The sequence below is a fragment of the Falco peregrinus genome, chromosome 1 (genome assembly GCF_023634155.1).
Source record: "Falco peregrinus isolate bFalPer1 chromosome 1, bFalPer1.pri, whole genome shotgun sequence".
Taxonomy (NCBI): Eukaryota; Metazoa; Chordata; class Aves; order Falconiformes; family Falconidae; genus Falco; species Falco peregrinus.
Window position 1 is genome coordinate 28,929,590 of NC_073721.1, and position 26,125 is coordinate 28,955,714.

Below are 26,125 nucleotides of genomic sequence, written 5' to 3' on the forward strand. Positions count from 1 at the left end.
TGCAGCTCACAGGCTGGGGAGGGGGCATGGGGTCGGGGGGTGCCAGGAGGAGCAGGCACCCACCAGTACAGAGGGGGGAGGAAGGGGCGGCCATGAGCCCCCCACCTGCCCCAGGTGTGAGTGTGTGCCCGGCTACCTGGGGAGCAACTGCAGTGAGGACTTCAACGACTGCCAGGACCACCGATGCCAAAACAACGCCCGCTGCCTGGACGAGGTGAACGGCTACTCCTGCATCTGCACCGAGGGCTACAGGTAGTGCTGGGAAGATGGCAGGGCGCTGGGGGTGGTGTGGCTGGTTACGTGTCAGTGTGCAGGAGGGACCAGTCCTGGCTACCACATCTGTTCATCCATCCATCCATCCATCCATCCATCCATCCATCCACCCACCCATCCATCCATCCATCCATCCTCTGCAGTGCTAGAGGGAAGAGCGGCACTGGGTGTGTGGGTCTCTAGGGATGGAAGCTGGGGGGAGACAATGTCCCTGGGGAGGGACCCCAGGGCAGGGCACGGCATCCCTCTGATGCTGCTGACTGGAGAGCTTCCATGGGGATCCCAAAACAAAGGCGGTGTTGTCAAAGCCCCTGTCAAAGTGGGCAGGGGGTAGGGCACTTTCCCAGCCCCATGCCCAGCAGCACCCTTGGCCCCACAGTGGCCAGCTCTGCGAGATTCCACCCCGCACCGCCAGCCAGCCCGGCCCCTGTGAGCGAGCAGAGTGCCAGAATGGGGCACCATGTGTGGAGAGGGGTGCCCGTGCCCTCTGCCAGTGCCTGCCTGGCTTCGGTGGCCCCAAGTGTGAGAAGCTGCTGAGCGTCAACTTTGTGGACCGTGACACATACCTGCAGTTCACTGACCTGCAGGACTGGCCCCGAGCCAATATCACCCTGCAGGTGAGGGCTGGGGAGCATGGGGGCATCAGGGGGGTGGGCACTGGGGATGCTGCCCCAGGGGTGTGGGCTTCCACCTCTCCCCCTGCCAGGTCTCCACAGCTGAAGGCAATGGCATCCTGCTGTACAATGGCGACAGCGACCACATGGCCGTGGAGCTGTACCAGGGCCACGTCAGGGTCAGCTATGACCCCGGCACCCACCCCAGCTCAGCTATCTACAGGTATCTGCCACCCATTCCCCACTAACCAGGGACCACCCCCCCATTGCATGGGCTTGAGGGGGTCCCCAGTGACCCAGCCATCCCCACCAGCGCCGAGACCATCAACGATGGGCAGTTCCACACTGTGGAGCTGGTGACATTCGACCAGATGGTGAACCTCTCCATCGACGGTGGCAGCCCCATGACCATGGACAACTCGGGCAAGCACTACACGCTGAACAGCGAGGCGCCCCTCTATGTGGGCGGTAGGACAGGGGCCTGGGGGGTGATAGTGGGCGTGGGGCGCATCCGGCTGTGCTGATGGTCCTGCTCTCCCTAGGGATGCCTGTGGATGTCAACTCGGCTGCCTTCCGCCTCTGGCAGCTCCTCAACGGCACCAGCTTCCACGGGTGCATCCGCAACCTCTACATCAACAACGAGCTGCAGGACTTCACCAAGACGCGGATGACGCCGGGGGTGGTGCCAGGCTGCGAGCCCTGCCGCAAGCTCTACTGCCTGCACGGCATCTGCCAGCCCGCTGGCACCCAGGGCCCCGTCTGCCACTGCGAGCCCGGCTGGGACGGGCCCCACTGCGACCAGCCCCGTGGTGGCCCCTGCCAGGGGCACAAGTGAGTGCCCCCGCCCCACTGGCTGCCCCACGGCAGTGGTTCTGCCCCATTGGCTGCCCTGCAGCGACCTGTCTGCCCCGTTGGCTGTCTTGAAGCAAGGCCCCTGCCCCATTGGGTACCCCACAGTGACCCACCTGCCCTCCTGGGGCTTTGGCCACCCCGCTTCATTGGCTGCCCCATGACAACTGCCCCACTCCATTGGCTCATTGGCTGCTCCTTCTTCATTGGCTGCCCCACAGCAACAGCCTCACTCCATTGGCTCATTGGCTGCTCCTTCTTCATTGGCTGCCCCACAGCAACAGCCTCACTCCATTGGCTCATTGGCTTCTCCTTCTCCATTGGCTGCCCCACAGCAACAGCCTCACTCCATTGGCTCATTGACTGCTCCTTCTTCATTGGCTGCCCCACAGCAACAGCCTCACTCCATTGGCTCATTGGCTACTCCTTCCCCATTGGCTGCCCCATCATAACTGCCCCACTCCATTGGCTCATTGGCTGCCCCTTCCTCACTGGCTTCCTTGTTATTGGCTGCTCCTCACTGGCCACCCCTCTCATCCTTGCCCTCTCCATTGGCTGTCCCTCCTCGCTGCCTGCCCTGCCTGCCCTTCCCATTGGCTGGCTGCACCCTCTCCTGGGGCTGGGGGGCGGAGGCGGTGTCATGCCGGCGGTGCTGCGGCGTGCTGTGGCCGTGCCCGATGGCTGTGCCACGGCAGTGCCGTGCCGGTGCTGGCACCGTGCTGGTGCTGAGCCGCGCCGTGCTGAGTGCCGATGGGCCGCGCATGCTGGTGCTGTGCCACACCGGCGGGTGCCTGATGGTGCCGGGTGCCCGCAGGTGCGTGCACGGGCTGTGCCTGCCCCTCGACGCCCTCTCCTACAGCTGCCAGTGCCGCGAGGGCTACCAGGGCGCCCTCTGCAACCAGCCCGCCGAGCCGCCCGACCCCTGCCACCGCCAGCCCTGTGCCCATGGCCACTGCCGCCTCACCCCCGGCGGCCAGCCCACCTGCGAGTGCCACGACGGCTACACTGGAGCCCTCTGCGACCAAGGTAGGGCCCGAGGTGGTGGGTGTGCTGGAGGGGCAGCTCCCACCAGGCCGGTGGGCTGAGCGTCGCTATTCCGCAGAGCCGGAGTGCCGCGGGGAGCCGGTGCGGGACTACCACCAGGTGCAGCGGGGCTATGCCATCTGCCAGACGACGCGGCCGGTGGCCTGGGTGGAGTGCCGGGGGACCTGCGGCGGCCCCGGTGCTGGCTGCTGCACCGGGTTGCGGCTCCGGCGCAGGAAATACGCCTTCGAGTGCAGCAATGGCGCGACCTTCGTGGAGGAGGTGGAGAAGCCCAGCAAGTGCGGCTGCAGCCAGTGCCTGTGAGCGGCCACCGGCCCCGGAGAGCTGGGGGGCCGGTGGGGAGCCCCCTCCGGAGCCAAGGACCTCGCTTTGCCCCGCAGCCGTGGTGCTGCTGTCTGGGTGCTCCTGAACCCTGGTGGAGGGTAGAGCTGTTGCATCTAGAGGGTTGGAAAAAAAGGAAAAAAAGAAAAAAAAAAAAAAAGAAAAAAACCCCCACAAACAAAGCAAATGTGTAGATAGAGAATTTTTTAAGAACTGCAGCTACACAGATGTGTGGATATGGGGTGGGTGCTCTGCCCAGCTGCCCCTGGCTGCTCCCGGTGGGACCCTGCCTTACCCCCAGCGCAGCCCCGCAGCTGTGGAGGGCAGTGCCTGCGTCTCCCTGCCTGACCCCTCCCTGGCAGTCCCATCCCTTGCATCCAGCTTGGTGAGCTGGGGACTTTTCCAACACCTGGGGCTGAAGCAGAGGGGATTGATGTGGCTCTGCCTGGTGGGCCGTGGTGAGCCGTGGCTGGCAGAGGGCTGCACGGTGTAGCTGGCATCCCATGGTCCCAGCCAGCCCATAGCTGGACTCCCTGTCCTCTCCTCCAGCAGCCCTGGCCTCCCTGCTGAGGACCTGCGATCGCCGTGATGGCAGCTGCAGCAAGCAGCTCCCCAGTGCAAGGGCTGGGGTGCTGGAGCCCAGAGCACCCCAGATGGTGGCAGCTCCGTGGCCGCAGCCTGACTGGTGGCACCCCTGGGCTGTGCTTGCTGGCTGGGCTCTGGTTTGCACAGGGCATGGCTGCAACCCGCTGTGGGAGCGTCGGGGGCCATGCCGGGTGGAGCAGGACCAGGGCAGCCCCAGGCACGCTGAGTGGGTCATGGGCAGCAGTGGAGATGTCCATGTGGGTCCCAGTGCCAGCCCTGCCCCATGCTGTGGGGGCCAATACTGTTCTGTCAATGCAGAGGGGGCCCCAAATACCCCTGGCCCAGTCAGACAGCTCTGCTTAGAGGTGGGAGCCATGTGGGGCAGCACGGGAACCCCTTTCCTTCAGGCTCAGCCCCTGGGGTGCCCTGTGGCTGGTGCCCCATGTCCCACTGGCCCGGCCAGCCGGGGCAGGAGGCTGCTGGGCCAGCTGGGGTGTGGGTTTGCCATGCCTGTCACCAGGGCCTCAGCCTTGTGGTTGCCAGGGCCAGCTGAAGAGGCTGAAGATGCCCACGCCTGCCAGCCTGGAGCTGCGTTACTGCCAGGACAGGTCCCACCAACTCCTGGATTTGGGTGTCAGTGCCCAGGTGGCATCTTTCCAAAGCCTGCAGCACTGGGGGATGCTCTGGGCTGGTGCAGGAGCAAGGGCAGCACCGCTGCTGGTGCAGCATGGGGAGCCTGTACCACACACGCCCAACCTCTGCAGCAGCATCGCTTCTATGCCTGGGGGGGCCAAGGATGGTGGGGGCCCAACCTGGGACACTGCACGCAGCTGGACAGTGACACCATGTCACCCAGGTGGACAAACTCATCCCAGCGCTGCGCCCCCGGGTCTCTCTAGCACACCTCTCCAGCGCATCAGCTTCAGGTCTGCACCACTGACTGTGGCTGGGCTCTGGGCATCTGCATCGGGTGCATCTGGCTCTGTGAGTGCCGTCACCACCCCTGCTTACCACCGGCATCCAGGACTTTCCCAACACCACAGGGGATGTGTTTCTGCCACAAATGCCCTTTCCACGGGAGCTCCCTCTGCTGAATAGAGGAGCTGGGACGTGTCTCGTTTTGCCTGTGGCCCTGCCGGGGCTTGGTTGTGTTGTGTTTCTGTTCTTGCTGTAAGCTAACCGCTAAAGTATCTCTTTATACAGAATACTTACAGATTCTAATATATATTTGTATTTCATTTTGTTATAGTATTTTTATATGTTTGGGGTCAACAAATGATGTTTTCTTTTTGTTTACAGATGCTACTGGGCAGGAAAATGACGGTGGCTTTGTTTGGCCTGTGGGGTTTGTGTGTGTCACTGTTGAAGACGCTGGTTTGTACTAGGCTGGCGAGGGAGGCGCTGAGCATCCTTCCGTTGGCAGAGGCTGTATTGTTTTAGGAGATGTTTGGTATTGTCTATGTTGTCTTCCATGTGAACATGACATTTATTCATTCAGAGGCTTGGCCTCTTCTTTTCTGGAGGGGAGAAGGGTGCAGCAGGGAGCTGCTGGGCGTACAAGGAGGTGGCAGAGGCTGGGGGATGATTTGCTGCTCGTGGAGCAGCGCTGGCTGGAGCATGGCCCACATGGTGCAGGGACACAGCCCCAAGCTGGGGAGAGCCAGGGTTATCCCTTCAGTGCCTTGCAAAGGCAGCCATCACTGCCCGGGTCATGCGTGGCTGAAGGGCCAGGTGCCTGCTGCGGGGGTGGAGTGGCCACCAGGGAAACTGGGCACCCTTTGGGGAAGGAGAGAGGGAGGCCTGGGCAGCAGCCCCCGGGAGCACTGAAGGGTTGGACTGTTCGTGCCACAAACACAAAGCCGCAGCAGAAAGCAGCACCACCAGCTCAGACACCAGCGTGGGAGCACTCACATCCCACCCAGGCACTTACATCCCCCCTCGGGGAGGGTGTGTGTGTGTGTCCCACCTGGAGGGTGCCACCTGCTGCCCCCCCTTGTGCACTCACCTCTGCCGTTCCCCAGTTATCACACCAAACAAACCTTGATATCAAAGAAACGTTTAATAAGCTGCAATAAAATACGGACCTTTAGAAAGCTCATAGGGTGAATATCGACAGTAGAGGAAGAAAACAAGGTGGTGGGAATCCTTGAGGAGTTCAGATCTGAGTCAGGGACCTTTTACCTGAAATAAGAACACAACTTCTTCCATAGGCTAGGATGAAATAAAAGACAGGAGCACAGAGTTCACAAAATGTCAACATTTAGAGAGTCGATACATATTCAAAGTTCAAATGACCCAGCTCTTATAGCTATACATATTGATTTAAAGCAACTTAATATAATTTTATTTTCTTTTTTTTTTTTTTTTAATATATACATTTTCAAAGGTTTGTCAGGTGAGGTATGTAAACATTATCTAATGGAAACCCCTCTCCACATTTCCAACTGAGAATTCACAGCAGACAGTTCATTTTCCCAACTCGCGACGCAGTACTTCCTGCTCCCCAGAGCAACCGGGAATGACATGCTAAGCCATGGCTCCCCCGGGTGCAGTCACTGGCTCCCATTTCCCACTGCTGGTCTGTACAGTTCACATTGCTTAGGCTCAAACATACAGTACCGGACAGGAGGGCTTTTCAGCTCAGTGTCTAAAAGTCATATAGAAACAGAGAAACAAAACTCTCCCAGGGAAGCAGACACAGATGAAGGAAAAACATTTGCCATCAGGGTGGAGATAATATTCAAATGTTGAGCATCTTAAGAAAAAAATTACTGGGTTATTGTTGCCTTTTTTTCCTTTTCTTTATTATTTTTTTTTTTTTTACACACCGGTTCCAAGGATGAAGGAAGTGTGTGGCTGGTGAGGAGTCCTGCAGGGCTGGGACCCAGCCGCGCTCCACCCTTCAAAGTCAGGGACCCATCACGATAAAAGCAGCAACAATCCTGCTGACGCTGCCCCACATAGACAGCTGGGCTGGAGGGGAAACAGCCAGCAAACACTTCCAGGCAAAAAAGGGGTTAAAAAAAAAGAAAAAAAGAAAAATTCAAACCCACTTGGGAAAAAACAACCATGACATCAGATCCCGCCTAGAAGGAGAATTAAAATTGCAGGATGGCAAGCAAATAAGCAAATGACCTTCTGGAGCCAGCACTGCGATTGATATGGCAGTGGCACACTCCCCTGGGTCACCCATACCCGCAGGAAGCACAGGAGCCCTGAAGGCAGCTGCTCACTGCAGTAATTTGCAAGTGGGAGTTTGCTATCAGTAGCTACCTACCCTACCCTGGCCGTTTTGGGGGGAGTTCCTTGGGGGTGACAGCAGCCCTCACCTCCTGCATTCCTGGGGATGCCTCGTTGGGCATCCCCAGCCCAAGAGACACCCCCACCACCATGCTGTGCTGGACTGAGCCCCCACCAAAAGCAGGGTCATTCCCACCCAGCCCTGAGCCCCTAGAGCCCCTGCCATTGAAGCAGACATTATTACTACAAATCTTATTGCTTGCAGTGCCCCTCGCCCCGGGGAATGGCCACCCTGGCCGGCCACAGGAGCTCACTGCCTCCCCAGGGACCGTGGCCATTGACCAGGTCTGACATCATCAAAATGAGATGAAGAGAAAGAGTTGATGCTTCAACTTTGATGTGAAGTTGACGAAACACCACCACCACCCACCCCACCCCACCCCATCCAGTCCCATCCCATCCCATCCCCCCACACAATAGCCAGCCCTTTGGTTGCGGCACACTGGGCAATACAGCCCCACCAACCGACACACCAGTCAGAACAAGAACCTGTGGAAAGCCCATGAAATAAATATTAAAAAACACTATTTACAATATTAGATCTGTGAGCATGAAGTGAGAGAAAAATGCTTTTTCCTGCCCCAAAACCGCTTAAAAAGTAGGTTAGCATCCTGCCGCCTAGCACAACACTATCTTACATGGCACCTACACATAATATATATTCACATTTCATTTTAAAATTAGGTACTCTTACAAACAGACTTAGAAAACATTGGCTAGCAACACAGCCCGAGGGACCACCCGGCCTCCAGACCCATGCCGCAAATGCCGGCCGGCTGCATCCCAGCTCCTCCAGCTGCCCCCAAGCTGCCAACGTGCCCTGAACCAAAACCGCCCGCTGCCCCCGTTGCCCTTTGGGGAGAAGGTGGAAGTGCTCGTGAAGGAGAGGGCTTGTCCGCCGGGAGGGGAGGAGGAAGGGTGGGGGCCGTGATTTCTGCTAAGCCTAGGGGTGAGCTTAATACAAACAAGAACTCCTGAGAACATCTTAGAACAGATGGATTCATTTCACAACCACCAAGCTAAAGGATGGGCCGAACGGATGCTACAACACACAGGGGGGAGGGACACACACAATGCAGGGACATTGTAGCCTCGTAGCTCAAAAAACCTGCTCCTACAAGAAAAGCTCCCTGGCCAGGGGGAGCCTACCCCTGCCTCACTCCTGGGCCGTTCAGGCATACAGCTCGAGGATGGAGACCTGAGGACACCTTGGCTGGGGCTCAGCCCCCTTCCCCTGGCACGGCTGCCAGCAGTGGGAAGGCGATAGCCCAAGCCGGACAGCAGCCCACACCTCCCTGCCGCCTCAGGCACTGCCCGTGCCTACAGGAGGCTGGGAACTGTGGCTTTTCCAGTTGCCTTCAACTGGGAATGCAGTTGTAGGCTGGAAGAATACGAGCTGGAGGGAGAAACTGTTCATCACCAAGTCTTAAAAACAGGGCAGTGGTACGTCTGTGTCTTTCTGAAATTGCGTCTCTGTTTCCTGGGAGGTTACTAGGGCTTTTGGAAACGCTGGCATTTCCAGAGGTGCCATGTGAGCAGCTAGGACACAGGTTGGGCTGCAGCTTCGCTCATCTGTGTGCCAGCAAAGAGCAGCTCGGGCAGCCCACCAGCTCGCTTAGCCCAGCGCCGCACGAGCTGCCCCCCCCGGCACAGGAGGGACAGGGACGTGGAGAGCAGCAGGGACAAGTTCATGCCACTCTCCTGGCTCACAGAGGATGATCAGCAATACAGCAGAAAGTTTGCTGAAAGCATCAGTGCCAGCCAGCCAGCTCTCTGGAGAAGGCTTGCTGCAAATGCGTCTCACTGACGCGCTGGCAGTTGAACACAGAAACACCACTGCACACAGCAAACACAAGCAAAAAGGACCTCATTAGTGATGAATTAGTGATGAATATAAACACGTGCACCCCTTGGACATACTGCACAAGCCCCACCAGCAGAGAAACCCATTCCAGAGCTAGCATTGCTAGACAAGAACCTAACAGACAGAAGGAGCCATCCTGGGCTCAAACTGCTCTTGCTGCAGCCCTCAACCCCCGACAGATAAATTTTGACTCTGAGTTTGGCAAACCCAGCCTCTCCTGGAGGTTAGGTAAGGTGGATTGTTCCTGACCACGTCAGATGTGAAGACCCGGGGCCACTGCTGCTGAGGTGAGAGGGGAAAGGGTAACCATGCACAGGAGAGAGGGAGGCTGGCAGCAAAGGGACAGTAAGGACATCTGTGGCAGTGCACAGCTAAGGCAATGCTGCTCCCAGTACACGGACTGGGAAGCTGGGACGGAGACTAGTTTCAAGAACAGGATAAGAAAGTGGCCAGCGTGGAAACCCAAAGTAACAGAAGGAGGAGAGGTCTGTTTTGTGGGACACAGCACTTGTGCTGAAATCCGGAGCTGGAGAAGCAGAGCAGAGAGTGGTGGCCGAGGAGGAGGAGCGCAATGAAGCTGCGGAGCTGAGGATGGCACTGTGGTAGTGCCAGTGGGCAACTCTGCACCATAGCAAACAGAAACGCACTCCATGCCCTTGTGGAATAAGGCGATAAATCGTGTCGCTTACTTGCCTCCATTCATTAAGATCGTCTGCAGCTCCCTGTGCATCCCTTGCATTGCGTAGAATCTGTGTTTATTGGGAATGGGCTGCTCTAATGTAGGGGCCGTGCCTCAGCAGCACACCTCACTGCTGCCTCGCTGCAGAGCAAACAGAAACAAGTAGTGCATGTCCCAAGTCATTAACAAAGAGCAACAGGTTATATATATGGAATTACCTCTCTTGTGCACTATTCTAGCTGAAACGTGGCTGCATGGAGAGAGGAAATTGGGAAGTAAATCAGGAAGAGAGTAATGCAACATGAGGACTGATTGGGGAGAAAAAGAAAAGGAGAAAAAAAATCAAACATCTGAGCACTGATAAAGAAAATGGAACTACCCAGGCAATGCCACCCTGCCAGGCAGTCACCTCACATGCAGACCCTTTAATTTGCTAGCAAATTAAACGGAAATTTAATTTTCTAGTAAATTACAGCATTTCTCCTTCCTGCCCTAAAACAAAGCACTCGCAAAAGCAAGTGCAAAGCCCATTAAAAGCAGGCCTTGTAGTCTGCAAGACCTGGCAGCTACTACTGGTGTCAAGTGAGGAATGCACACAGGAGAGGCAGCGGGGCCGAAGATGGCATCTCCAGGAGCAGTGACAGCAAGGAAAGGAGCCTGGCAAGGACTTTCCTGGGATTTTCCTCAGAGCAGAAAGTCTTAATGCTTTTCTAGATATGACAACCCCTCCAGCCTACCTAACTCCTGGGGCATCTTCTCCCGGAGTAACCCAATGGGTTGCACAAATCTGTAATTCAGAGAACTTGTACTAAAGCACCAATATTCTTAGCTCGAGGTGGGCTGGAGAGTTTGTGCCCCAAGTGCTTGCTGCAATAACTTAGCCATACGCGATGGCTTCACCCTACACATCCCTCGGCAAACAAGCCTGTTCTCCACAAAAACTACCTTCACGAGTTAAACCCACCACTCAGTGCAGCAGCTGTGGGGGGAAAAGTCCCTGCCAGCTCCTCACAAACAGCATGGTGTAGAGAAGAATCACCCCAGTTTTCCTCACAATTGTAATTTTTAAACAGGGGGAGCTGCTGGGAGGAAAGGAGGAGGCAGAGAGCAGGGCACCTCTGAGCAGGGTTTATGTGCCTGGCCAGGGAGAGCCCTGCAGAGGCTGTGGCGCCAGGGACAGTGGAACAGGGAGCCAGGGTGGGGGGTGTCCCTTCTGACAAGACCCCCCGGGACAGCCCAGCCTGCACCTCCTGCAAACCTGCTCCCCACTTCCCTGCAGATGCCCAGGGTGCTGCTCCGCCATCTGCCCACCTGCGCCAGGTGCCCACGGGGGACATGCAGCGCATGCCTGGCCTGGGCTGATCCCAGGCAGCAAGCTGAGGCTACTGTATTTAAAAAACGGTTTTCTTTGAAAAAAACCTCAGAATTATTTGCTTTCTCTTAATTTCCTTTCTGAAGACAAGAATAACAAACCCTCTTTTCAGCCCCACCTGGATAAAACCCACAGCCTCCACCTTTCCTCATTAGAGGGTGCAGAAATGCAGATTTACACCTACAAGGCACAGCCCAGCTCCTAATAAAAGTCAGTAGGCTCTTTGCACCAAGCCAAACCGAAGCAACACAACAGAAGGCTACAGATCAAGACTGGAAGTTCAAAGGGGTGGGAGGAATATGGTTTCCCTATTAGCACCTCTGATTTCTCCACACAACAGGTCCTGACCATTCGTCTCCGGAGCTGACACCTGGCAGGGGCACTGCCAGGAAGCTCAGCACACCGATCCCACCGCCACCTAAGCCAAGCAGCACACACCGAACTGGGACAGATGCCCAGAAGCTGCTCCGCTCCCACACCAGTGTGACACCTGCCATCTCCCAGCCTCGCCACACTCAAGCCAACGCTTGGGTGCTGGTGAAGCCCCAGGGTGCAAGGAGGCAGCCGGGAGGCTGGAGCAGCAGCACCCCATCTAGAAAGCCTCTCTCCACTTGCTTTCTCGAGGTGTAATGAGGTTCCCGCTCCCAAAAGTACAGAAGATGGAGAGCAGGACAGCCTGCATTTACCAGCAGCTAAAAAATGAAAGAGAACGAGAGAGAGCAAGCCCCGAGGAGCGCTCGGCGTGTGGTGCCCTGCATGTCTCGGCATGCATAGCCTGGCACAGGCGCTTCGGGAGTGATGGCGAAGGATGGGGAAAGGGGGGGTTTGCTGCAGGGGAGCGGCACGAGGAGCAGAGGCAAGAGGGGTGCTCGCATGCACACCTGGCCCAGGGGAAGGAGGGGAAATCCTGGGGCCCCGTGCCTGCGGAGAGGTTACAGGACCGTAAGTATGGATGGAGAAGCAAGAGGAAAGACAACCTGTAAGAAAGGTACAGATCAGTCATTTAACTGCCATCAGTGCCCTCCTGCCACACACCTCTCCTGAAACACTTTTAAATCTTTTCTGATGGAATGTTTGACATATTTAATGCATGCAGCAAAAATTAAAGTAATAGATAACTTCATATTAATCTGTACAGGGACTGACAGGCTAGATTTAATCACTTCCTAGCTGTTCAGAGAGTTAACTTATTCTAGCATGATTCAAAGGGAAGGAAAAAAAGATTATTTATTTTTTTTAAATCAGCCATTTCATAGTAAAGAGAAAAATGTGCCGCAGCCTCGTGTGCGTCAGCGCTGGGGGAAGGGAATACCTGCAAGAGAGCCAGAGGTGCTCTGCAAAGGGCGTGCAAATCTCAAACACCTTGTTTCATCCTCTAAATGAGTACAATGAAAGATTTAAAGACAATTACCTGCTTTCCACTTCCAGTCCACAGGCTTTGGGTTCCGGGGTTCAATGCCAACTATGGAAAGCAATTCCTGTTGCAGCTGAGCCCTCTCTAGCCTCTGCCCCCAGGGCAGGTGGCTCTTGAATGCCTGTCCTGCTCCAGCGCCTTGCTCTCAGCAGGGACAAGGAGCTGAGCAAGGACCAGCAAGCAGCTGTTAAAGGTCGGGTGACCTCAGAGCCCACACGGTGCCCTCCCAGGCATTGCTGCACGGGAGGAGGCTTGCATTGGGATTCATTCAAACAGACTTTGTGCAGCAATGTGAAAATGAAGCCGTGGAGATGCTGAGCAGAGTCCCTTCCCCAAGCGCAGACCACAGCAGCCACTTCTGATCATCTGTGCCCAAGCAGAGCCAGCACAGCCACATGGTCCGTGCACTTCTAACAGGTTTCTCTCAGACGTGCTAGGCACCATGACCCTGTTCTACCCCTGCAGGCCCCTAGCTGCCTTTTAAACACGCTGCAGAGGCTTGTAGAGGAGCCCTGCAAAGGTGTCGTGCGGGACAGAGCAGAGGCTTGGCTGCTTTCAGACTCCACAGCACCAGACACAAGCAAGGACAAACCAACCGCACTTTGCTAGAAATGCAAATGAAGGTAAAAAATAAACCTAAGTCAGTCCCTTATCCCAACCCTATTCCAACTGCAAATCCTGGTTTAGGAGGGCACTTAGGCAAGGCGTGCACAACAACACAGGGCCAGGGCTCCCCTTCTGCAGAGCACCAACATCAGGAGCTCGAGCCCAAAAAAAGGGAGAGATTCAACTTCAGCGAAGCGCTGTGGAAACTGCTTTGCCGTCAAGAGACCACAGAAATCACCACGAGGGCAGCAAAACAGGAGGAGGTCTGTCCGAAAGCAGGATGCGGCAGGACTGATTCATCCCTGAAGCCAGCAAGAACTAAAGATGGATGCAGCCCAGTGTGCCCGCCTGGTACCCAGAGCCCCCGCAGCATCTCCTCCGCCACCTCCGCCTGAGTGGGACCTCCCCACCCACGGGCTGTGCGATGGGGGAGCAAAGCAGCCATCAGCAGTACACACACCAGTAGCTAATTAATACTTTTATGCAGGTAACATTACGGGACACCAGCAGCTGCTACTAACGAACCAACAAAGGACAGATTCACCTTTCTCTCCCTCAGTGATGGGAAATAGTTTTGGTTTTGTTTCAAATGCCACTAAGAAGACAGACAGAAGGAGGACTCTGAAGGAAAGGGAAATGTTTGCGTGCACCCAAAGGCTGCCGAAAGCTACTTCATGTGCACAAAGGTGGTTTTCTTTCTGCTACAGTACAAGTGCTTGTGCCTCAAGTATAAAACGCAAGCCTCCAAATCACACAGACGAGCTTCTTATTTTTATTTTTTAAAGTGATAAATAAGGCACTGTACTTTTAACTAAAACTGCCTAGTTCCAAGTTTAAAAAAAACCCAAGGAACGTTCAAACTGCAGAAACTTCCTTCTGAACAGCAGAGCCAGACAGGCCGACCTCTTCTCTGTCCAAGACACATCTGCCGATGCCTAAAATCACGGGCATTATCCTTTAACTGCGGATTTTTAAAGGCTTGCTACAGCTTATAAAAGCAGCTTTAGTTAATGCATGGTAAAGGGTTACTACTATACATCAGTTTTGTACATGGCTACCGGTTCTTTGCTATTTCGGGTCCAGTCGCGAGCGTTTGCTGTGCGAACAGTCCACTTTTGCCCTCAGCTTCCTCTTGCCCTGTGACCCGCTGCTCTCCTGCATCTTCTTCATGGACCTTGTCAGGGTCTTCCCACTGCTGGGCTTCTTGTTGGCCAACTTCTGCGACCGTGTGGAGGACTCCCCCAGAGGCTTCTGCTTCGGGGACTTGGCCAGCTCCTCCTGGCCGGGGGGCAGCACAGCCCGTCTGCTCGTGTTCTCCTTTCCCTTCCGCAAGGGGAGCCGCACCTTCTCCAGCTGCCTTTTCGGGGCTCTCTTGTCTTTCAAAGACATTTTCCTAGCCAGCTTATTGCTCCTCTCCATGGCAGCCTGCTTTCGGGTGGCGGGAGCCTTTGCACTGACCTCCGAATGTTTTATTTTACTGGCCTTCTTGGCAGGCAGCTTGTCCTTGGTGGAGGAGCCAGACCGCTCCTGGGTGCTCCCGCTCTCCTTCAGCATCCTCCTCTTCCTGCTGAGCTGGAGGTCGGCTTTGGGCAAGGGGTCCTCCTGGGACCTGCTCTTCCCCTTCCGCCCCTTCCCGCTCCCATCCACCGATGGGGATTTAGCAGGAAAGGCATCTGCTTTGATCTGCAAGGCCAATTTTGGAGACATCAGTGGGTTGATGCACACGCTTTTCCGGCTCTGCTTGCTCTCCAGGGACAGGTGGTCCCCCGGGCCATCGCTCTTCTTCTCCGCCTTCACCACACGGTGCTGGGCTCGGAACTTGCCCCGCAGGTTGGAGTACTTGCGCAGGATCCTGGTGCTGGCCTGTGTGGGCAGGCTGGGCGCAGGCTGGATAGTTTTGTCTTTGCTCAGGTCCTCAGTGCTGGCATCAGTGGGAGACATCTGGCTGGGAGTGGTGGCTTCTTCAGCCTCCGCTTTATCAGTGTTCTCCCGAATTTTGGCCCAAAGCTTTTGGTTTTTCAGGTTATTCCGAGCTGGGGTAGTGGCAGCAAACTTCTTGAGATGTTTTTTCAACCGTTCAGCTTGCAGTGAGCTGGGGTAGAGACTGGAGGAGGAGTACTTCTGCATGGGAACTTTGATGGGGGGGATCTCCCCTGGAAGACGGGTGTTGAGTTTCTTCACAATCACTAGAGACCTGGTTTCAGTTGTCTCCAGAAACCACTGGCAGATGTCAGACAGCTTAAAGGCCTTCATAAACAGCATCTGGACGGGAGAAAGCTTCTGCACTTCCAGCGAGCCTCTACTTTTCCTTGTCCTTTTCTTGCTTTTCCAGATCTCTTTCAGTTTGTCGGCTTTGTTCTTTACCTTGGGGGGTGGCTGCACCTCCTTTTCCAGCTGAATCCAGCCCTTCTGAACTTTCATGTACTGGGTGTTGAACTCAGCAATGAGCTCCTGGTTCTCCTCTTCAGCACACCACTCCATGAACTTTGGTTTGCTGTCAGCCATGTCTATGTCCTCCAACACCGGGGAGTCATCATTCCCTGAACTGCGTTCGTCCCTCGGTTTGGGGATCGCTTGCATAGACTCCTTCCCTGGTGTGCTCTTTTTTGCAGTGTCTACGGGGGCGGGTGCATTTCTTAAGTTATAAAACTGCAGGGCGACCTTTTTATGCTTCACGGCCTTTGCTGGAAGATGCTTGCTTCCCCCTCTGCTGCTGGGACATGAAGGTGAACTGGCCACCAGCTTATAATTCTCCAGCCTGCTCACATCCATGGCACTGTCAGGGCTCTCCTCATCCTTTGCACTGGCATCGCCTGGTTTCACATCCACTTGCTCGGTATCGTTTGCGGGCACGCTGCTCTCTGGAGGAAGGAGAATGCTTCTCTTCTCAGAATCAGCCTGAATGCTGATTTCCTGCATCTCACCCTGTTGACTTTGGCTGCCATTAGCAGGAGGGTCATCTTTAGAGGAGTTTTCTCCCTCTGCCACAGTCTCTTTCGCTAAGATGCTTTTGTAGGTTTGTCTGGTAGTGACACCATTCTCCTCACCTGGCCGCTTCTCAGCGATGCTCTCTGGAGCCTGGTCGGTGCCCGGCCCCTCGCTGGTTTTGAGCAGCACATTGGGGAAGCAGTCGTTTGGGAAGTGCATGGATGCTGCCCCATCCAGGTGCACTTCTCTCTTGAACCGCTTAGCGCCAGGGCTCTTGGAGAGTTTGATCTGAAGGCAAGGAAGCTGCACAGAGCTGGAAGAACCAGTATCCTCAGCACTGCCCTCGGCGGGTGACTGAGATTGCTGGCTTCGGAGGCGCCGGTCCGATGCCACAAGCACTCTCCTGCCTTTCTTTCGCTTCTTGTCTAGACTGTCCTTGGAAGAGACAGAGCCTTTTCCTGCAGTGTCTGAGCCATCAGGTTCAGGTGGCATCTCCCCTTCAATGGGCTCTTTTTCACCTGCCGGGCTGTTACTCTGCACTGCCTCCTCTTCTGAGATTTCAGGGAGGGTTGTGCTGGCTGGCACAGCCTCCTCTTGCTGAAGGGCACCGTCACCCACCATGCTCAGTAATTTGGCTTCTGGTTTATCATCGATGCCTCTGTTCACATCCACACACTGCAAGCTGGCAGGGGGCTCGGGGGGACTTTCCCCATTCATGGTGGCAAGGGGCTCATCAGGACCCTCCCAGCCTGGCGAGCGTGGGCAGGGCTCTGCCAGACACAGCCCGCAGGGCTCCGCATCCTCCGCGCCTGGAAGCTGGGCTGGATCTGTAGCACCATCATGCGCCAGGGGTGCTGTGTCTGCAGTAGCAGAGGGCTGCAACAGGGACTTTAGCTCTGGGCTGGTGGGGAGGCCTGGATCAGTTTGTACGTCAGAGCCTGGACAACATTCCTCCCCGCTGGGCACTTCTGAGACGGGAAGGGCAGCAAAATCGGCGGCCTGCCCGCCGCCACTGCTGTCCCTGGAGGAGCCCAGGCTGCTGCCAGCTTCCCAGGGGATGGTGCCTCCCACTCTCATCCCCCCTCCTTCAGCAGGAGGGGAGCTGGGGGGCAGCGAGCTGGCTGAGCTGTCCTCTTTCTGGGGGCTGGGTGGAGCAGAGAGGGAGAAGAAGGGCATGGCCATGGTGGCTTCCCTCGACCGCAGCGCCCGGGTATCCCAGGGCTGCACAGAGGCTGGCTCAGCTCTCTCTTTCGTTTCTTGGCTGGTTGGTGCCCCTTTAGCCAGGAGCCGCAGGGAAACCCTCTTCTCGCCTTCCCGCCCTGCCCCAGCAGACCCCTCCACCGAGAGCACCAGGGGTGGCTTAGCGCTTACGAGGGTCTCTGCTCGCAGTGCCGGGCTGCTCCCCCTCTCCTCCACCCGGGAGCTCTTAACCAGCGTGCGCACCGTCGGGAGCTCACAGCACTCCCCGTTGAAGTAATACCCCCGCGTGCTCTTCCTTGCTGTCTTGCGGGACGACACCAGCCGCTGGCTCTCAAAATGGCACTCGGTGATGGGCTGGCTGATGTAGACCACGTCACACTGGTTGTCATAGTCATTGATCCTCAGCCCTGATGCCTTCTTGTTCTTCCGAGTGGATCTGAGGGGGGCTGCCTTGGCGCGGGGATGCCCGCTGGGTGTCCGGTGGGCGGCTGGCGCGGCGGTGGTGGGCAGCCAGCCCTCTTTGGACTTGTCAAGCGGGCCCTTGTCAGCCAGGTGCAGGTGGCAGCCTGCCTTGCCCTTGGCTGTGGCGTGCAGGTGGTTTTCTTGCTTTGGTCTCGCATCTTGTTCTTTTGCGTCTAAGTCCTGGTGCAAAGATGCTTTCGAGCTGCATTGCAAAGTGTTCTCTTTGTCAGCTCTGCGAGGGGGGGTCACCGCAAAGCTGGGATCCCAGGACTCTTCTGGCAGAGCTCTGAAAGAGCTCTTTTGGGACCCCAGACAGCTGTCTAAGCTGTCCTCGCTGCCATTCACATTTGCCACTTTGACCGAGATATAACCTTCCACGAGAGTCTTACCTGCTAGCTGCTCTTTATTGTCCTCACACTTTCTCACACCGGCTTCTTGCTCATGCCCAGCAGCTTGCTGCCCTTCCAGGGTCTTTGCGGCATGATGGAAATTCAAAGAGGAAGAGTTCAACGCGCTGAGGTATCCCTGGGTGGAGCTATCCTTTGGACTAGCAGAACGAAGTCTGGTGATGGGGAGCTCGGAGAAGTCCCTTCTCAAAGCAGGACTGGAGCTCTCTGCTCTGTCCAGAGACTTCAGCTCCATCGGCTGCTTCGGGGCTTGTCCTGTAACATGCAGGGGGATATCGGACCCCGACTGTCCTGGGTCCGAGGAAGAAGGGGGCTTTGATTCAGTACAAGTAGCACCCTTATCCTGATTTTCAGTGCTTCGCTGGCTACAACCAGAGCCACAAGTAGAGGCCTCCATGGTCTCGGATTCAGACAACTGCTGGCCTTCAGAGTCTGGTTGTACTTCAGTGTATATGTCGTTCAGCACACGAATGAATTGCTTCTGGTGATGTGTGCACAGTCTGACCATAAACTTTTCCAGTGGAGACTTCGGCTGATTGTTAGAGTCTATTGCTATTGTGTCTGCTGCATCCTCACTAGAGAGACAAAGAGAGAAGCAATCAGTAACATGTCCCAGGGAATAAAAGTTTATGCTGCAAAACTGGAATAACCCTTCTCTTCCCATTCAGGCATATCACTTGCCTGACCTCCAGGTAAGATCAAGCATCCTGCTGTCATGGGGCTCGCAGTTATCTCTTCAGTCCCCAGCACGCACACTTACATATGCATAGTGCTGGCAGGACACGGACTGCACTGTTGTTTGTCTCTCACTGCCACAGCACCCACAATCACATTTCTGCCTAGGACATCCTGGTGTGTAGGCACCACATGACATGTTCAAAGCAAACCTAAGTTTTCCAGTGAGAATCAGATTTAGTATCTGCACGGTGCCCAGTGTGGAAGACCCAGCACTTCTGGGACCCACCAGGATGACTGCACGCCCCTGTATGCTCAACCTGAACAGCCACGTGGGATGGGAGCAGAGTAGCATCCCAGCTGAGCAACTAGATGCCAGAAATCCTGAACTATGTAAGTCTTCAAAGTCTGCTTACACCTCAGTGGCAGAAGATGAATCTACAACAAACCGAGCAGGTCTGCGCTTCCTCTGTAATCAGTGCAGAAATTTGGGTGAGCTCCCAGCCTGCAGGATGTGCAGATAGCAATGCACCCTTGTGTGGCGTGGTGCCTTGCCATTTGCACTGACCTTTGATTTACTGCCATTTAATAAAGTGGCTCTGCAGCTGATGGGCTGACTGTCAACACGCAGTGGCTGCCCAGAAAGGTGTGCTACAGCACAGGATCGCTGCCACTAGCTAGCTCTCAAACCGAGGCGATTATCATTTACCTGCTTGGCAGAGGCCACTAATTAGGACTTATCAGTGGAAGGTTATGGGATAATTACCCAGGGTTTGCATGAACTCATCAGGAGTGCCGTGCCAGGTACTGTTATCAAAACTATCTGTTCCCAATGGCAGCGGAGGTGATTCCCACCCAGTCCTCGCCAAACTGAAGGGGCCGCACGCCTTGGCACCGGTGCTGCCCGGTACAGGATCTTTGCCAGCAATGCCAGATTGCTTTGCAGTAACAGTTGCACTTTGCACCTCCTGGCCTCGTACCAGAGGAGTGAGAGTTGTTTCCCTCCCCCGCTACAGCCTTGCTCTCCACCCCAGCATCAGATGCCGAACTCACTTGCTTGGCTGGGTCGGGGGGGGGGGCAACACTTACGGCAACGTTCGGGGCCAGGGTGGGGAAAAGCAGCTTTATGTGGAGTGGGTTTTCCCCTCCCCAAGCTGCCAGGCACAGGGCTTGACAGGTGGACAAGGAGGAAGAGTCCTGGCTCGGAGGAGCTGTCGGCAGAGAGAAGGAAGAAGGAAAGCCAGGGACCAGAACCAGCCATGCACGGTGGCAGCCGGCGTGCTGGAGCCGGCCCCGGGCAGCCCTCACCTGCTGCTTACTTACTGCTTGCTGGCTGCTCTCTTTGAACTGACAAGTGCCGCTGAGGCACCTCCAGCAACCTGCTTCCCCCGGCTCGTGGGATCTGCTCCCAAATTCAGCAAAGGGCAGGGAAAGGTGCCCAGGAGCTGGCCAGGTGGCAGCCGGTCTCCTGTTTGCCCAGAAATGCTAGGCTGCAGCCAAACCTGCCCTGAGCATCTGCTAGCCACTCCTCTGCTTTCCAGTTTGCCCAAAACTTTAAGCATAACAAGGCTTCACCTCCCAGTCACAGCCACTCAGTTTCCTTAAAGACTTCTGGGGCAGGGTTTCCCCCAAACTGCCCGGAAAGGCTGAGTGCTCTCGGCTCACCGAACACGCTCCAGCACTTCCAGAACATACTCCCAGGGTTAGCGATAAACAACGTACCTCGAGACTGCTTTACTACACCCAGGCGAGAAAAACGCCCTCCAGCAACCGTCTCAACTGGTTCTACCTGGCGCTGTGATGACTTTCAATTTGCAATGCCTGGGATTAGTTTAAATAAAAATGTTCAGGTACAACCTGGCCCCTCTCCAGAGCTCTGTATTGGAAGGGTTATGTCAGCCAGGATCTCTTACACAGCCCAGCTCCTCCCCTTGCCCTGCTGAATAACAAAGGGGATAAAAAACCTTTCACCCCCCTGCAAGAGGAGAGCTTGGAGCAGGGGGCTTTGCAAGAGGCAGAGCTCAGAACAGCTTTTTCTCCACCTTTGCAAAGAGGGCGGTTGCTTTCCTCTTACCTGCTTGCAAGCCCAGCTCCTAAGAGCAGCAGCCATCTTCCCCAGCCAGCCTGAATTTATACCGGCAGCAGCAGAGGTGTGGCCCTGCCCTGGCCCACCCCACCGCCCCACTCGGGCAGCCTCGGGAAGGGGTTATGGTGGCGAAGCAGCCAGCTCCCTCCTTGCCAGGGCGCCCTCGGGTGCTGCACACAAATGGCTGCGAAGGAAGAGCCCATGGCACAGGGGAAGAGGTTGCCCGGGCGGGTGGTGAGGAAGAAGAGGCGAGCTACAGGCTGGGCGATGCCTGCCGAGGGAGGAGATTGCAGGGCTGTGTAGGGAGTCCCCCGTTTGGGAGAAGGGACCAAAGTGGCTGGTCACGGTCCTTCCTTGCCTTGCAGCAGCGATGCCAAACGCAGCTGGTCTCAGGTCACGCCTGCTCCGCACCGGTGTGCAGGGCTGGAAGAGACCCACATTCCACTAGTATGGTGAGGGAACTGGGGCTCCCTGGTCCTAAAGGCTCCCGGTGGCATTTCTGCCTCACCCTCACCTACTTTCTTCCTCCGAAGTGTGACTGAGTCCGGTGCTCATTTTCACCTTATCTGCCCCACTGTACTCCAAGAAGCCAATCTGAGATACACACAGCCTGTCAAGCTGTAGATTTTAAAAACAGGTAAATATTTTTCCTGCTTGATAAAGGAAATAAATCCATTCAGCTTTGATGCCTTTTGTCCTTAGAAGACCCATCTCATACTCAGTGACACAGTTCACCTGCTTCTGTGGGCGTTTTGTGCTCGGGGTCCTCTGCTTTCACATCACTTTGGCTCAAAGATGGGCTGCAACTTCTCACCTTGAACCACCTGCTCCTTCCCCAGTCCATCCCTGTTTGGAAGCTGCAGGCAGCATCGCCTTTTTCTGGGTTTCAAAGGATAACCTTGAGCAGAGCTCTCCCTGCCACCTGCAGCCAGGCTCCAAGCATGGCTGAATCCCACCCCAGTCCTTCCTCTCCCTGTCCCCCCAGGATGCTGAGCGACAGCTTGTGCCTCTCCCTCCTCAGATCTCCCAGACACAGCTCTGTGCTCCCTGGAACCTGCTAATCCGTGTGCCTTGGTGCCTGCCCAGCATTTCCCACCATTCCTGTCTGTTCTGGCTATTACTACTAAATAAAACATGCCCATGGCCATCCTCTTGCTTGGCGGCCGATGAATGCAGGATTGCCCACATCCTCCCTGCTTAAGGCAGTTTTGGAGAAAAGCTTGTTTCATGCTCAGGTGTAATAGAAGAACTTATTTCGCATGCCCCACGGCTTCAGGCAGGGTTGCTTACGGACTGTATAAGCTGTTGCAGATAAACTACTTGTTTACATGGCTTACAAAAGAGGAGAGGAGAGGTGAGCTGATGGCAGAGCTGAAGTGCCTTCCTGGGGGAAGGTGATGAGTACTAACAGGTTCCTTAGCCCTGCTGGCAAAGGCACAGCGGGAGCTGAAGATCGACTGGTGAATGCAGAGGATGGGAACTGGGAATATGGTTCTAAACAGGAGGAAAGATTGTTCTCAAGAGGCAGCCAGCCCTGTCTCTGAAGAGCCTGCCTTTTGGGAGGCACAGGGCAGCCCCACAGAAGCTGCTGGGCTCAGCAGACAAGAAGGAGCCCTGGGCTGCCCATACGATCTGCAGCCTTCTCCTGTGTGCCTGGGCTCATCCCTTCCCACAGGGCTGGGCCTGAGGCTCTCTCAGCTCTGGGTGTGCATGAAGAATGTCTCAGCTCCCTCAAGGGCTGGAGAAGCCACAAGCCTAAAGCAGATCCATGGCCAGTGAGAGGCGACTTCCTGGGGACCCTCTACACCTACAGCCAAGCTGCAAGTGCAGTCACAAACCTGTATGGGGTATCCAGAAGGATTCAGGGCGATGGGAGAGACGACCCACCAGCCAGGGAGCTTTCCCACAGAGCCTGGGAGATGGCAGGGCTGCCCTTTCTGGCTGCCAGCCTTGAAAGCTGCCTACGCAGTGCTGCGGCTGCTGGGGGCTCCCCTGCTCCTGCGCCCCAACATCCCACTTCCAGCCCCGCTGCGCGCCTCGCCCCGTGCCAGCAGGAGACACCCCCGTGTCACAAGCAAATCTTACCACCTGAGCCCCTCGCTACCTCCTGGCCCTTCTAGCTTTCCCAGGGCAGCCCTGTTCTCCTTCCCCGCCTGCCACAGAAGGTGTCAGAGGCATCAAGGGGCAGGAGCTGTCAGAGGCACAAACGGAGCTGTTGCTACGCAACCCCGGCGGTGCAGCAATTAATGCTGGGGAAAACGTGCTGTGCTCTAAAGCTATTTGCATAGCTGCGTGCTGCAATACATTTGTTTGCATTGTGCCTCTACTGTTTAGTGGAGTTTGAAGTCAACCCTCCCCCATCTCTTGCTGTGGGGGACCTGGGGCTTCCAACAAAGGCCACGCGGCTGGGGATGGTGGGGCTGGGGGAAGGCAGGGGTTTGTCTGTCCGTAACACCTATAGACTGCACAGGTATAGGGTTTACAGTATGGGGAGGAAAGCCAAGCTATCTGGATTTCACTCTAAGCAGCCCAGAGAGCTTTTTCCCACCTCACAGAGCAGGCTCCAGCAGTGCCTCCGACCCACTGATGGGGTTGCTACACCTCCCCTTTTGCAGTTGCACCAGGGTGACGCTGGGCGTGTTCTGCTTGTGAATGTCAGAAACAGACCTTTAGGGGCAGCCCAGCCTGCCTCTGGCTGGAGAGTGCATCCTGCAGGGGGGAGCAAGGGGGGGAAGAAAGAGAGGGAGAAAGAAACCAGCTGGTTCATACCGACCTACCTGGGAAGCCAGTCTCTGAAAACCTGCTGATTGCCAACTGCAACCTTCTGGTTTGCCCTCCCCAAGTTTCTCACTATTGAACATGAAGCCTGTGCCATTTTGGGGTTTCTTTTTTTTAGCCCTTGAACACTGGTTTGATTGATTATAAGTTTACAGTTATGTTTTGTACCTCAGAGGCACAAGAAGCAGCAGCAGAACAAAAGTTCAAGGCTAAGTGTTTCTGTTCCTTTCAGACCACTCTAAGCCTCAGGATTATAGCTCTGTAAAAGAAACAAAACATAGCTATAAACTTATAAAATCCAATTTAGTATTTTTACAGGGATGACCTCTCCCCTCCCTCTTCTGTTGCCACACAGCTGACTCCATGGCAGTCAGTGGAGAGCTGCCTCACACCACCCGAAACCAGAGGTACCACTGGAGCACCTCACCAAGCTGAAGGGTGCCTTGGAAACCTGGATAAACACAGAGATTTGAGAAACATGGATGAGAAAGAAGAAAGCCTGACTTGCACGTGATGCTCTCCATCAGCTGAACCCAAAGACCTGACCATGCCCACTTTGACCCCAAGGTCCAAGGTAGCATGTCTCGCTGCCCTCGGCTGGCACCTCCAGCCTTGCTGGTTTCAGCCACTTAATTTATTTTTCAGGGCGAGTGGAAATGTCATTTTGAGAGACTGCAAAGGAGGAGCAGCCTCTTAAGAGGAGCTCGCTCACGACTGGCAGTCAGGTGAGCTGACCCCAGCCCCAGGCACGTTGGGAATCATGCGTGCCAAATGTGTGCTGGAAAGCGGCTGTGGCTGTAGGTTGCCAAAGGTGGGCTCGCTTTCCCCAGTGCCGGGGGGGGCCTGCATGCAGAGCCACACGAGGGTCTTACCCTGCAGAAGGGGGAAATAAGTCCTCTGCCAGCCCCGGTTCTGCTTGCTGGAATAGCTGTGCAAAAGCAAACACCACGGGGAAAGGCACTGGGCTGAGGCTGGAGGCGGCACCGTGTCTTGCAGTAGAAGCCCACACCAGTGTCACTGCAGTGGACACGGAGCCACGGCTGCTGCCAGCTCTCTGCCAGAAATCACTATCCAGGGAGGCAAAAGGCAACGCACGCTGTATCTTCCCTGCTCCATTTGACAGGCGGTATCATGCTCAAACCCATCTTCATTCATAGTTGCAACAAAGATCTTGTGCTTTGAGAGGTGGAGATGGGGGGACACTTTTCATTCTGCTGGCACTGCTCTGGGATGCAGCGATCCCTTGCAGGGGCTGGGCAAAACAGCCGTGGGCACGAATAGTGTGAGCCACTGCAGCAAGATTTCCTGGAGCTCATCTCCCAAAGCCCCGGTCAAAGGCTGACTCGGGATGTACTAGTTTAAATGCCTGTATTTCAATCCTCAGAAATATGCCTGGCACCTAACACTCCCCACACAGATGAATGAGTCCCTTCACACCTCTGTGGGTGCTACAGTAATTTTCTCTCGCTGCAATGAAAAAAAATAGAAGAGCAGCACAGAAAGAGCTGAGGCTCCACACAACAGCTAGGAAGGAGAAAAAGCATTTTTCTTCTCTAAATTAAAAGCTGAAGGTGTGCAAAGCACAGCCAAAGTAACTATGCAAGTATTGCTGCGGGGTTTTCAAGGCCCCCAAATTTACGCTGTCCTTGGTGATGCACGTGGGGATGGACTGAGCTTGCATTTCCACTGAAAAGCAGGAAGAAACAAGTTATAGATGGTTTTGTTTGTTAGGGGCTGCATGTATTCATGGAAGTATCCAGGTTGTACAATAAGCCAATTGACTGGATAAACAACAGACATCCATCACAGATTCAGACTTTTAACCCTTCAGAGTAGTGTCTTTTAGTTTATTTATTTTTAAAGTAGTTAAATATTAAAAATCACCTCTCCCCACCTACAGCCAAATAAAAATCAAACAAACCAAAGATGGTTTTACATTAAAAAAAACAACAATAGCAACCTCAAATAAGTTTATCTTTTCCATATTTCTGTCATCACTTCCTCCACTCCCACCTTCCCTAAATAACTAACCCAACCATATTCTAGAGTAGTTTATCATCACTTGTGGTACTTCTAATACAATATTTAATGACTAATTAATTAAAAATCTTACCACTGAGCTATTGCTTTAAAACCAAGGGAAATATATCATGTTGGAAACATTATTCTACATACTAGCTTCCAAAGCCTTTCCAGAATTGTCCTTGCTAATTTTTCTAATTATCAAGGACATCTGGGATCTCCCCTTTAAGGAAAAAAAAATAAATTACCATGAGTCTTTCTCTCTGAGGCAGTACTCAGCATCTTCCCTGAGCTAGGTGCTCCAGAAGAATAGATAGCACCAGAAGACCAGAATAGAAAACCAGATAGCACCAGAAGACAGATAACAAAAGCGTGCAGGGCAAAAAAAAAAAAAGTTCTCACTATGATTTTCACAGGTTCACAGGTTTGCACATGTTTTTAAAATGCAGCACCCACTTAAGGCAAGGGAGAATGAACCACAGGGATCAGTCCTATGGAGCAGGGAGGGATGCCCTGAATGTCTTTAAGTCCCGAACGCATGCTGGCTCTGGCCCCGAGGTGAGGCAGGAGTGTGGCCTCTCCCCTGCTCCCCAGCTCGTTGCTGCCAGCTCCCTGTCTGGCCTGCCGTAAACTAGGGACAAAGCTC

General features: G+C 55.0%; 2 protein-coding genes across 15 annotated transcripts in view; one reads left to right on the top strand and one right to left on the bottom strand.

The window, feature by feature from the left end:
- SLIT1 (slit guidance ligand 1) overlaps positions 1-5,183 on the top strand; it is a 65,234-nt gene extending 60,051 nt beyond the window's left edge. For both annotated transcript variants that reach the window (XM_055790209.1, XM_055790218.1), the window contains 7 exons: positions 115-252; positions 653-890; positions 980-1,110; positions 1,201-1,355; positions 1,430-1,718; positions 2,551-2,762; positions 2,839-5,183. In XM_055790209.1, coding sequence (XP_055646184.1) covers positions 115-252; positions 653-890; positions 980-1,110; positions 1,201-1,355; positions 1,430-1,718; positions 2,551-2,762; positions 2,839-3,083 — 1,408 coding nt within the window. In that variant the 3' untranslated portion in view covers positions 3,084-5,183. The remainder of the gene's footprint in view (positions 1-114; positions 253-652; positions 891-979; positions 1,111-1,200; positions 1,356-1,429; positions 1,719-2,550; positions 2,763-2,838) is intronic.
- An 8,487-nt stretch (positions 5,184-13,670) lies between these two features.
- LCOR (ligand dependent nuclear receptor corepressor) overlaps positions 13,671-26,125 on the bottom strand; it is an 81,290-nt gene continuing 68,835 nt past the window's right edge. For all 13 annotated transcript variants that reach the window (XM_055790115.1, XM_055790120.1, XM_055790107.1 and 10 more), the window contains one exon: positions 13,671-18,493. In XM_055790115.1, the coding sequence (XP_055646090.1) occupies positions 13,990-18,493 (4,504 nt within the window). In that variant the 3' untranslated portion in view covers positions 13,671-13,989. The remainder of the gene's footprint in view (positions 18,494-26,125) is intronic.